Here is a 12756-nt window from a genome sequence, read left to right as displayed (position 1 = left end):
TTTTATGGGCTTTGATTTAGAGGCACACATTTGATTACTAGTTGGAGCGTTGTCTGCCGTAAGATGCTGTAATGAACTTGTTTCTTGGTATTTTTGAGAGTGAATCATCGTCTTTCTGTTTCTCACAGAAACAGGTGAAGGGTTAGCTCCTTTGTGTAGGGTTTACAATGCCCATTAAGAATTATAGGGTGATGATCAAAAACTTTTTGGCCGGGTTCCCAGTGGGATGAGTCACTTTTTGCTCAGTCAGCAGAGCGGAGGTCTTGTCAGAGAGCGAGAGAGAGAGAGAGAGAGAGAGAGAGAGAGAGAGAGAGAGAGAGAGAGAGAGAGAAAAAAACAGCTGTGCGTGCCAGGAGGCATACAGCAGCGTCAGGCCAGAGGAGCTGTTTTCTTTGGGGCTGTTAGCTTCTCAATGCTGAAATAAGGTCAGCTTTGTGGGTCCCATGTTTTAGGATAACATGAGTAGTAGAGATAACCTTGCCCTAGATTTCACCGTGCATGTATCTGAAACATTCGCTGCAGCACTTGACAAGATTTTTGTCATTTGAACTCTTGGCAACACCTCTGGACTCGCCCCTCAGTGTTATCTTTCTGTGTTTCCAATCGGTAAACTTTATGGTGATGCGGGAGTCAAAGCACAGCTTAAGTTGTTTTTTTTATAGAAATAGGGAAACTTCAGAGAAGGAAAAGAGGAAAAATTAGTGAGTTTTCATTGATTCGTGGTGGCTGTGTCATATCAGGCTAAAGATAGCAGGGGAGGGTTTGGTATTTTCTGTTTTTCTATGGGATCTTTTCTCTTGGATTCTGTTGTATTGTGACAGCTGCCCTCTCCCTGTTAGAATAACATCCCCGGGAACTCACTCTTCCTCACGTGCTCACAGGGGTTGCAGACCAACGCCTTTTCCCCTGGATTGTAGTCCGCTTATAGATTATTTAGGGAATTGTGTGTATGCATGTTTACACCGTGCAGTATAAAGTCATAAAAGAGAAGTTATCTTTTGTCCCAGATACCTCTCTCCCCTCGATTTGTAGTTTTTTGGGGTTTTTTTTTCTGTTTTCCGCATGCTCCCTGAGGTCTCCACAGTTCCTCTGCGTTTCATGGAATCCAGGGAACGCTGCTTCCTCCCAGTGTTGGTGTGTGCTGGTCCAGGACCCGATGGTCTGGGGGGCACGCCTCTCCTCTCAGGAAAGCCGGCGCTTGGCGAGACCACTCTCTGATAGCCTGCCAGAATACACACAGATCAGAGAAGAGGCGACTGGGAAAAAAGCAGAAGAAAAGGGGCCAAAAGTCACTCAAAGAGGGCCAAAAGGCAACTCTTGTCCAGTTAATTCCCACACTGATCCAACTTAGGCTCATAAGACTTTACATCAAATGAAAATCATGGTTGATATTATACTACATCAAGTCTGACTCTTAAGCTTGTGATCAACAGGTTCTTAGCAGTAGCTTTAGAGGCTGGTGACTGCTCTGTAACATGAGTGCAAAGTCTGCAGGATGTGGCCTGCGGGACAGGTAAGGGTTAACCCTCCAGTCTGCTCAGTTAAATGCTCAGTGATAGATGAACAGGCTCGAACCCAGAGCTGTGTTTGAAGAGTCGGGTGGGGGATACCCTCTGAGTCTGCAGTTTTCATTCTTTGGCTGTATCAAAGTTTAAAGCTAAACTCTCATCTGTAGATGTGTTGTATTTAAATAAGTTGACTACAGCTTTCACACACACACATCTGTTTACATGGAAAGAGTAAAGTTAGGGGACGTTTGTTTTGACACTTTTCGTCTGAGAAAATCAAACAGACAAAAATAACAACTGGGCAAATACATGAGTAAACTGCTAAATTACTAAATTGCTTTCTGTGAAACAGACCAGATTGGGTTGTTCAGTGAACTTCATACCTTGGAAGAACTTTTTTTGTTGTTTTCCTTTTCTTTTTTTTTTTCTCAGAGAAACAAGAGAGGCAGAGAGAGAGAGCACAGAAGATTGGTTCCTGAAACTGTTGTTCTGCCCTGTGATTGGTGGAAGCCTGTTGCTAGGCTTATGTCAGTGTTCGCGAGTTTTCTGCTTCCTCTCCTCTGTGCACTGATAGGTCAGGTTTGAACTGGTCTGGTGGACTTCTGCCACTTGTTGAACATCCCCACAGTTTCTGCGGTTCCCTCGGTGTCTTGCTGCATGAAAAAACACAGCAGCCACAGCGCTGAGACACATATGTGCTGAGTTTACATCTGCCATGGCTTCCTCTCTGTTTTTTAATCTTATTAGCTTTTATCATCCTTTTTTATTGGTTTAAGGCTGTTTTTAATTCTGCTCCGCACTCATAAAGGAAAAACAACTGTTTTTGTGGGCATTTGAGAAAGTAGCTGCCATACTTGTTTACTTATAAAAAGTTTAGTGAACTAATTATTTTGACAGATCTTAATGAAACAGCTACTTTTTTTCTAAACTAACTGTTGTTTAGTGTCCACCTTTGTACATCATGGTACAGCAATGTAATTTCTGTCTGCATAACTCAGTTGTAAAATGGTACAACAACATTCCCACTGTTGCACATATACTATCTGTTTTCTGGTGCACTTTACTGACCCTTAAATGCCTCAGTGTCAGTTTTTGAATTTGCTACATGTGTTTTTTTCTGTAGCTGGTTTCACACTTTATTTTTCGAAGTGATACTGCATTCTTCAGGTCTGAGAAGTGGCTGTAAAAGACTGTATTTTGTACCTTCATGGAGCACAGAGGCGGTGGTCAGCTTTGATTTAAAGTGGACCCAGTGGATTCCAGTAGTGACAAAGTAATAAAAGTTGTTGCTGAAAGAAAAAAACAACCATATAAACCTGTCAAATCACTCTTACAACATTGCCTACTCTTCTGCCATCAATCTTTATGCTCGGTGTGTTCCAGTCAGTGATATTTTTCATCAAAATATGACCAACTACACTACACCCACACTATTACTCCCAGCTCTTCCCTCCATTGAACTTGTATATGCTGATACTCCCATATGCAAAGTACAAATCCACTTTCTATGGCCACTTTTCTCATGCATGAAAATGAGGCAATGTAACATTTTCTGAACAACAGCCTGTGAGCCCACAAGAAGCAGGTCGGGGTAATGGCAAATGTTAAAATGTAGTGTAAGAGAGAGGATTCATAAAGTAAAAGTACTGAACTGAACAAGAGTGGCTTTTATTTCTCATGAGTTTAACTTCTATTTTGTAAAACGTACATTGTAAAATTTCTTCTTTTAAAAGTCACATATTTACACTTAAGAGTATTGCTAGCTACTACTACTGTTCTTACTATCCACATATTAATAGCTTCAGCTGGGTAGCCATGTATGAGCTATGTACGAAAAAGCTGCTTCTTATAATGGCCATGAAAGAATATATGTAAAACATTTTTAATATGAACAATTTTCCCTATTACTCTTAATGGGAAATATTTTATTACTATTAGTGCAATACTCTCGGAAATTGCTCAGGCCTTTCCTCCACCGGATCACTATTTGATGATATACACACCGTTACAACTAATCTTCATCATAACTTATTTTCCCAGTGTTGTCCTAACCTCTGCACTCCAAACGCCCATCACATACACAGTCACATCTCCAGGGTGGCGTGGCTGCTTAGTGGACATCCCATAGCTAAAAGGTCACTGGTTTATCTCGTGCAACAGCTAATGAGTCTCTGAGCCGACGTGTTGTCTTGTAAGTTTAAACGAGTGATTAACAGAACATCTACGTGCTCATTCATTGAAGCAAGCTCATAACAAGCTTGCTTGGAGTGGTTAATTTGATCTTTGGATATTTTCCTTATTTAGTAATTTAGTTTTGTTTAGCAATTAGCCATTTAAGTAAAACGCCATTGAAACTCGATCAAGGTGACATGAAATAAGTGAGATGCAGAAAGATGTAAGTCTTCAGACTCTCCTGAGACACCTGCAGTGCGGTTTTTCATGTCACACTATGTTCTGAACAAACTTCAGAGGACACCATAGAACAGCGGTTTCCAACCAGGGGCTCGGGACTCCCATAAGGGGTTGCGAGATACAGCTGAGTTACCGCAAGATGACTATCAGGACAAACACCAGAAAAAAACACTTTTCTGGTGCACAAATTTTCTTTCCATCTTTCTGCTAATCTTTGCCTTTTTCTAGTGAATAATTTTTTTCACCTCATCATGCCTCTAAACTGAAATGAAGAAGAAAAAAATCACCCTTAAATGGTCACAACTAGTGCACAAGTGCAGGTGGTAACAATGGGTCAGAAGTATACATTGCTTTGTTTTAAGAGGTCACAAGCAAAAAAGTTTGGGAACAACTGTCTTAGAACAGGCAAGGCCTTACAGGTCGTAATATTAGCTTGGCAAAACATTGAAATCCTCAATTTAAACTTTATTAGATGGACCAAAGAAAATGAACTGGAGGTGTAATCTCAGCCTTAGTGAAATCTGTGAAGGAGCATTTTGCCTGAATCCCAGAAACACACAGAGACACCCCTGGTGTGAGTACAGTAAAGCCCCACAAAGTAGTCAGTGCGTGCACTCTGACAATAGTGTTTGGCCCTGTCCGCGAGGCCGGACCCCCGAGCCTAAGCGCTTTTATGTGAAAAGGTTTGGTGTGTCGTAAGCCCTAACGCTGACCAGCCTCTTCTGCAGCTTTGCTGAGCCATGGGGCTCCCGGCTGCCCTGGGAGTGCTGACTCCAGCCCTGGGAACATGTTTACCGCTGCCCCGCACCCAGCCCTGTGATATCAGGAGAGGGTCTGCTGGGGGGGTGGGGGGTGGGGGCAGGAGGGTGTGTACGTGTGTGTGTGTTGTGTGTGTGTGTGTGTGTGTGTGTATGGGTGGGTGGGTAGGTGGGGTGGATCCACACAATGAACCTGCTGAATACTGTGCTATCTAGTTATTGGTGCTGAGGACTTGCAGTCAGTTGCCAAACTGGCTGGGTAGGCTCTTGATCAGAGTTCACAGGGGCAGACTTGCCTTTTCTTGGCTTCCTCTCCAACTCGTTATTTCCAAATTTAACTTGTTTGTCTGGTTTTTATTGGGTATCCCCTCACAGTTCACCCATACACTTACGAAATCAGAGTTGTTGCAGTAAGGATGAACTGAACCAAGTGTCGTATCTTACAAACACTCAGAACTATTGTGTAGTTTTCTCCCCATAAAATGAGTCTTTGTGGAATCTTTGCTTGTTATTTTGAAATCTCACACAGAAACATGATGCACAGATGTGCATGTGTGTGTCTGTGCAAACACAGGCCAATATGTGGAGGCTTTAGTAATGTGGTCTCTGTCAATCCACAGAGGAAACAACACTTGACTTGCATGATCTTTTACATGACAATATAACTTCTTTATTTGTTGTTTTCCGGGGATTTCAAAGACAAGTGTACCATTTCTGGCACAAAAGATAACTTCGTCAACTTGCCTGAATGAAGTAAGATGGATTTTATACTGTAATATAGAATTTGCAGCACACAGTTTTGTTCTTATTAAATCTCATCAGATATAATTCTGAGTAATTATTGACTTTGTAACCACAGTGGTGTGATAAACCAGTTATACACTGTTCCATTGAACGTGTTATTGTCAAGCTGTGATAAACAAAGCCATAAGAGCTGCCTTCCTTATCTCTGCTTCCTCTTGCCTTTTAAAGGACTCCTTCAGCCCGGGCTGATTGGTGGAGGAATGGCATTATCTGTGGTCTGATAGGCTGCAGTGCAAAACCACTAACTGAAGGTCTGTTGTTGTTGCAGCAGGTCCTGCAGCTATCCATCTCGCTGTGTGCTGATGATGCTGATCTTTGCACAGCAGTCCTGTACCTTCTTCTGCTGCTTACCAAGGAGAGCTGGGGCTCAGTTTGGGGGGGGGGGGCTTGCTGCTGCATGCTCTAAGCTGACTTTGAGTTGTTGTTTTCGCTGAATGTGCCGATGAACGCACAGATAGCACACAAACGTGCCTGCCACTTCCAGCTGCATTTGGCAATGTTACAGAGAACTATTTCTAGTATCATTGCATGGTGGTTTCTCCATGCTCTGATAATTGATTTCATTATTGATTTGAGTGATTGGATAGGAAAATCAAGCAGCAGTCACCTTGACTTGATTGCTGCCATTATTTAGCATACAGAGTGCAATTCATAACAGTGAACTCTATATCATGATCAATGGCAGCAGGGAACAATAGAAGGAGAGAGAAGTGATGATGTTTCTTGGAGGGGGGGGTTGTTCTCTTTGCTCACGTTTAGGACCCCCCTCTATCCTCGCACTTTGCTCCGCCCCCCACGTGCTCTTCCCGCTGCCATTGGATGCCCAGAGGCTGTTTTCGCCACCCGATTGGCCGCTGAGCACGTCAATCACACGAGCCTCGACTTATTTACCGAATGTATGAGAGAAGGAGGACGGTATTCTGCTGTAGGGCTGCAACAGCTGACTGCCGAGCACTTTACCCAGTGCCTCAAGGAACAAAGAGAGGAGGACACAGCCATCCAGGAGACGTTTTTTAATAAGAATTAGACGCATAAAAGCGAGGGCACGAGATGAGGCACGCGGTCGGACCGTCAGAAAACGTGGAAAATAATTCTTTTGCGGTGACAGGCTTGTTAAAGATATGTACCCATTGTGAACGGCTCAGCAAAAAGGTAAGAGAAAGAAAGGGCTTCGGGAACAAATAACACTCATAAAATGCACCGTTTTTAAAGCTTCAATCTACTGTCGGGGCTTAATTGGAAAATTGTGTCATATTATTGATGTTTTTGTGCGACATGTTTTTTTTTGTCTTGCCTTTGAACAAACAAGCTGCAGTGCAGTCTTTTGTCCTGGCTTGTTTACGAGTCAGAGGAGTTTGTGGTCATCGGGCAAGAAACCTTTTCTACGTTTCATTTCTTGACATGGTTTCAGTTCAAAAGAAGTAGACCTTTAAGTGACACATTTAAAGGGATGTTTTCTGCTCAGTGTCATTTCTGAATAATACACATTTCATGGTCATTCATTCATCTACTTCATCTGCTTCATTGTGCTCTGCGGGACAGTGTCCGCTGGTAGACATGTCTCGACAAGCAGCGGAAAGTTACAGTACATTAACAGAGACGATGCAAAGGTGTCTTGTGCTTTAATTTTCTATGAGGGGCAAGCAGTCACTTAGCTTGTTTGGATAGCTCATTAATTAAAAAACATTTAATCAACATTTAATCCTGCTTTTTATACGTCAGTGTATTTGTGACACAAGAGTTGCATGATGCTTCTGCAGCGGATAAAACCTGTAATCGCATTTTCTAATAGTACATTTCTGTGTAATCTAACATTCGTGAGTTTTACTGGTGTCAGACAAACAAAGCGACTCTGGTGAGGCAGTGAAGTCACAGTAGCGGAGCTACAGTAGACTTCAGACGTCAGACGGAGCTAGAAGCTTCTCTGCTTTCCTCTGATATTTAAAGTACGTTTGTCTCTTTTTTTGTTTGTCTTGCAGGACTTGGGAGTAAGGATCCCAAGACCCTTAGGTAACGGACCAAGCAGATTTATCCCTGAAAAAGAGGTATGGGGCAGCCTGTGATCCTGCTAGACATTAAAAACAATTACCCTTGTTACAGATATTAGATTTAATTTTTGAGTTAATATATTTGTAATTTGTTGCTTTTGTCAGATTCTTCAAGTCAGTAAAGTGGACCCCAGGACACAGTCGATATTTGAGGATGCGTTTGCAGCCCTCGGCCGTCTGGACAACATTTCACTGGTGATGGGCTTCCACCCACAGTACCTGGAGAGTTTTCTCCGGACGCAGCACTACCTGCTGCAGATGGATGGACCCCTATCTTTGCACTACCGACACTACATCGGCATCATGGTATGGCCACATCCAATCCCCTGTGAATTCTCAAATGAACTGTGGGTCCAGTTTTATGTGAAGTGGTGGTTAACCCTCTCTCTTCCTCCGATCCTGCAGGCGGCAGCTAGACACCAGTGTTCCTACTTGGTCAACCTGCATGTGAACGATTTCCTCCAGGTCGGGGGAGATCTGAAGTGGCTAAACGGCCTGGATGAAGCACCACAGAAACTGCAGCAGCTCGGAGAGCTCAACAAAATCCTGGCCCACCGACCTTGGCTTCTCACTAAGGAACACATCGAGGTGAGAGGAGGGGCACGGTCTGGAGGGTGAATGTGGACACAAAGTCTTATGTAACGGTCTGAGATCATGGGTGGAGGCTAGGGTATAGCTACAGCTGTATAACTCGGACCGGGAAGGGGGGGGGGGGCTGGGGGGCGATAGGGGTTGAGGCGGGAAGACGAAGAGTCAATAAAGTGGATTACAAGGGTGAAAACATATTTTCCCACTTCCTAAAAGGTCAGTGATATTGAAGTCATTATTTGGCTCCAGTTAGCATCACTCACAAGTTTTTCCTTTATTTTTTCCAGCGCCTCCTGAAGGCTGAGGAACACAGCTGGTCCCTCGCGGAGCTAATCCACGCTGTGGTCCTCCTCACACACTACCACTCCCTCGCCTCGTTCACATTCGGCTGCGGCATCACGCCAGAGATTCACTGTGACGGTGGACACACTTTCAGACCCCCCTCCCTCAGCCAGTACTGCGTGTGTGACATTGCCAACGGCAACGGTCACGCTAATCACCATGACGATCCACTTGGCAACCAGGTGAGTGGTAATGGGACAGAGAGAGAGTGTGTTTGTGTGTGTGTGCGTGTGTGCAGTGAGCTAGAGAGATAAAAGTTGGAGCATGTGAAGGTTTTCTAACTCGTGTGAAACTTGAATCCAGGCTGCGGGTATGATCCATGCACTTAACATCCTGTGTGTGTGTGTTTTGAGACGCTAAGAAGTTGTATGACTCTCGTTCCTAACCGCGGATGTTGATCTTTGTTTCTAAGGAGATGTGTGGCGAGGTGGAGGTGCTGATGGAGCGCATGAAGCAGCTGCAGGAGTGCCGCGATGACGAGGAGGCCAGCCAAGAAGAGATGGCAACCCGCTTCGAAAGGGAGAAGACTGAGAGCATGCTGGTGGTCACAGCAGAGGACGAGGAGTGTGTCCCCTCAAGAGACATCTCTCGACACTTTGAGGACCCCAGCTATGGCTACAAGGACTTCTCCAGGAGGGGGGAGCACGTGCCCACGTTCAGAGTGCAGGTATAGATTAAATACAGCCTGAATAAAGAGTACTATATGCAAAAGAAAAAAAGAGAGATCTGTTGTTAACTTGCTTTTTCTCCTCTCTGCAGGATTACAGCTGGGAGGATCACGGCTTCTCTCTGGTCAATCGACTGTATCCTGATGTTGGTCAGATGCTGGACGAGAAGTTCCAGATGGCCTACAACCTGACCTACAACACCATGGCAACACACAAGGATGTGGACACCAGTATGCTGCGTAGGGCCATCTGGAACTACATCCACTGCATGTTTGGCATCAGGTCAGTGGCTGGATACTCGGTTTTTTTCTAGTAGCGTTTTATTTTTGCAGTGTGTGTTATTTTGCTTAATCAGCACTGTTGCAACTGTGTTTTAACATTCTGTTTTTCTGTGATCCGCAGGTATGATGACTATGATTACGGGGAGATAAACCAGCTTCTGGACCGAAGCTTTAAGATCTATATTAAGACCATGGTGTGTAGTCCTGAGAAGACCACCAAACGAATGTATGAGAGTTTCTGGAGGCAGTTTCAGCACTCCGAGAAGGTGAGATGAGATTCTGATTCCTCTATCCTGGTTTCTTAGTTGCAGCTATTTCAAATTGGTTGACTATGGCTCAGTGTTTAAAGACTTTCTCTTTACTTTTTTTGTTGTCTCCTGCAGGTCCACGTTAATCTGCTTCTTATGGAAGCGCGAATGCAAGCAGAACTGTTATACGCTCTGAGAGCGATCACCCGCTACATGACATGAAGTGCTTTTGGTGTTTTTATCGTTGTGTTTTTACTGTCATTGTTGTTGCTCATTATGGGACACTTCAAGAAAAAAAAAAAAAAAAGAAAATCAAAGGGGTGGGGGGGGGATTCAACAAAAGAGATGAGTGGAAGAGAGTCCTGGGTTGTGGCGGTGCTTGTTGGATGGATGTGGAGAAGAGGATCAGAACAAATGGAAAGCAAGGAAAAAAAAAAAAAAGAGAACTGTGGAAGAAAAGTCATCTCAAACTACAAGTGGATACACAAACTCAGTTCGTGTTGCCTGCAGTGCCAAAAGTGACCAAGAGAGGGCTGCCTGGAGCAAACTCCTGCTCAGCTGGGGAGTTTGTGCCAGGCCAGAGCACTGACACCGGAGGCATCCAGGACGATGTTTCAGTACTCCAGCATGCAGCACGTTGGTTGCCAATCTCTTCTGTCTCCCGGTAGAGTGAAGACCCACAGCAAGTCCCCAGAAAGCTGTGCAGCCACAAAGAGTCTGCACTTTGAATCTGTTGTCACTGTCATATTTGTTTAGTTTCTTGAATTATCTTTTTATTTCATTTTGTATTAAGAGAAGTGGATGTTGTCGATGTGGTTGCTGTTAGTGGAGATGGAAGCATTAACTATCGGCGGTGTTTTTTACGTGTGCCTGAACTATCCAGCACAGTGTGCATACGTGCTGATGCTGCTGCTCCCATGTTGTATTCAGCGGGGTCATATTGATCCCCAAATCACCCCCTCACCCTACACCATAATACCCCCTAAGCCCCTATCCATTAGAAATCCACTGCATTACCCCCCCCTTTTCCTCGTCCTCTACCCCCATCCCAAATCTCAAATGTCAATGTAAGCTAATCCAAGGAGTGTGTGAAAACCAGAGAGGTGTGGAAAGAAACTCAAAGAACACTGTCTGAGCCCTTTTTGAGTTTGACTGTACATGTGTGGATGAGATCTGTGTTCATGATGACTGAGGTGTGGATGTTTGTGTGTGTTTCACACAAATGACAGAGAAAAAAAAAAAGTACGTCTTTGAATTTCATGTGTCAAAAAAAAGAAAAAAAAAAAGAAAGATAAGCGAGGCACTTTGAAGGAAAGACTTCTTGCTTCTGCTGTAGCTCTGTTATTGTGAGATACTTGTTTATCATTTGTTGATGATGATGTCTTTATTTTTCTGGTATTGGGGAAAAAAAAGAAAAAAAAAAGCTAATCAAAAAGAATGTTAGAAACCAGGTTTTCCAGGAGGGATTTGCTTCCGGTTGCCCTAACCACACCTTATCTGTCTTCCGCTTATCCCTGCTGCCTGGTCGCCCTAACACCTTCGAAGCTTTGGATTGTGAATTTTACCAGTAAATGAATACCTCTTCTGTTTTTCTCTATAAAACATATAAGAAGTGCTCTTTGGTGAGCAGAGACTCTTTCCGGGCTGCCGTGTTCCCATTGCTCGGGGACCCGGCTCGCCCACACAGGGCCGACTGCGGTCGATAGCTGTCGGACGCAAAAGGTTGTAGCTGTGCTTATTTCCCTGCTAGGGAAGTCTAACCAGTGCAAAAGCAGCTTTTTTTAAATTTTATTTTGAACAGAGGTGTGAAACCTCTGCTGTTTTTGTTTTTTGTTTACTAAAACCAGTAAAGTACTGCATTCTCCTGAGGTTGGATTGAGAGAATCAGACAGATGAATGAGTGATATCTGGAGAAGGAGGATAAGGAGGAGGGTGATGATGATCAAGGAATGGTACATTTGGAAGTGGTTTGAGAGGAAGTGGAGGTTTTTTCAGACTTCTGACTGATGTCAGTTACTGACACTTTTTATATGAAATTATATGAAAAAGACGAAAAAAAAAAATAAACTATGATATTGAAATGTTGTGTATCATTCGTAGTTTTCTCCTAAACAATTTGATTTCATTGCTTCATCAAAGTGATTGTATTAGATGTGGAGAGGCCTACACAATTCAGGAATCAAACAGTCATAGCACAATCACTGTCACCATCAGCTCACTTCCACTGCTCAGTTGCAGGAATGCAGGAAGTTTAACGACCCATGGTAATTAGAAAGCATAATTGCTTTTATGCAAAAGATGACTCATGAAAAGACATGGAGTTTTATTCTCACACCTTTTGTTCCAAAGTACACTTTGATAGCAAAGCTGACTTCATTAACAGTAAGCTGAACTCAGGGGGATAGTTCAGTTTGTCACCAGTGCAGTCCAGGGACTTTCATGTGAATTTCATTTTACTGTATAAGCTTGACAGGTCAGTTTCTCTTTGCTGCTGACTAACACTTAGCTCAAGATAAGGGGGAATTCCATGTTGGACACCTTTTAGCTGTGTTTCCTGATTGCATCCATGTCACACCTCACGGGAAAAAATCCTTGACTTTCATTGTGAGGTAATCTGTCTGAACTTCAGGGTGTTTCCCATCGAGGCCAGAGAAGCCTGTCTGTCAAAACACAATCACCAGCAGAAACTCACTGTTATCCCCCGCTGACCAAACTGCCTTCACATTTTGGTGGCTTTCCCAGATAATATGGCATAGGAAGCATTTTCTTTGAGTAACTTTGATATCAGCCAGCCAACTGTCTTTCATATCAACCTGAGAAATTCTGTGTAGAGAACAATGTTTGTTTCTAGCTCTGGCTAATGAGTTGTTTAGGGGTTTTTGAAACATCAGCTTGTCTTGTGGTTGTTTAAAAGTCACTATTGTGTGAGATCTGGGGGAACTGACACCGGGGGTTTTTGAATTAAGTGCCGTTTCTGATTTGTTTCGATGTGATAACGATGTGATTTTGAAATGCTGTACTTTAGGCAACTTGGTGTAACTTGTAAGCACTGCCTGGCCCCATATCTGTGTAATAATAAAGGCTTTGAGAAGCAAAATG

At 43.6% G+C, this 12756-nt stretch overlaps 1 protein-coding gene across 2 annotated transcripts in view; it reads left to right on the top strand.

Moving 5' to 3' along the window:
* The window catches only part of sesn1 (sestrin 1), a 54051-nt gene extending 41297 nt beyond the window's left edge, over positions 1 to 12754 (top strand). The window contains exons 1-9 of one of the 2 annotated variants that reach the window (XM_023410791.2): positions 6382 to 6634; positions 7462 to 7527; positions 7636 to 7836; positions 7936 to 8118; positions 8406 to 8642; positions 8873 to 9127; positions 9220 to 9410; positions 9531 to 9675; positions 9793 to 12754. In XM_023410791.2, coding sequence (XP_023266559.1) covers positions 6533 to 6634; positions 7462 to 7527; positions 7636 to 7836; positions 7936 to 8118; positions 8406 to 8642; positions 8873 to 9127; positions 9220 to 9410; positions 9531 to 9675; positions 9793 to 9879 — 1467 coding nt within the window. In that variant the 5' untranslated portion in view covers positions 6382 to 6532 and the 3' untranslated portion in view covers positions 9880 to 12754. Of the gene's footprint in view, positions 1 to 6381; positions 6635 to 7461; positions 7528 to 7635; positions 7837 to 7935; positions 8119 to 8405; positions 8643 to 8872; positions 9128 to 9219; positions 9411 to 9530; positions 9676 to 9792 lie in introns of those variants that run through there. The other variant, XM_023410790.2, reaches the window with a different exon arrangement.
* The last annotated feature ends 2 nt before the right edge of the window (positions 12755 to 12756 follow it).

The sequence above is a fragment of the Seriola lalandi genome, unplaced genomic scaffold (genome assembly GCF_002814215.2).
Source record: "Seriola lalandi dorsalis isolate HSWRI2012SDOR001 ecotype SW California unplaced genomic scaffold, Sedor1 jcf7180002054438, whole genome shotgun sequence".
Lineage (NCBI taxonomy): Eukaryota > Metazoa > Chordata > Actinopteri > Carangiformes > Carangidae > Seriola > Seriola lalandi.
This window is presented reverse-complemented; position numbering and strand designations above follow the sequence as displayed.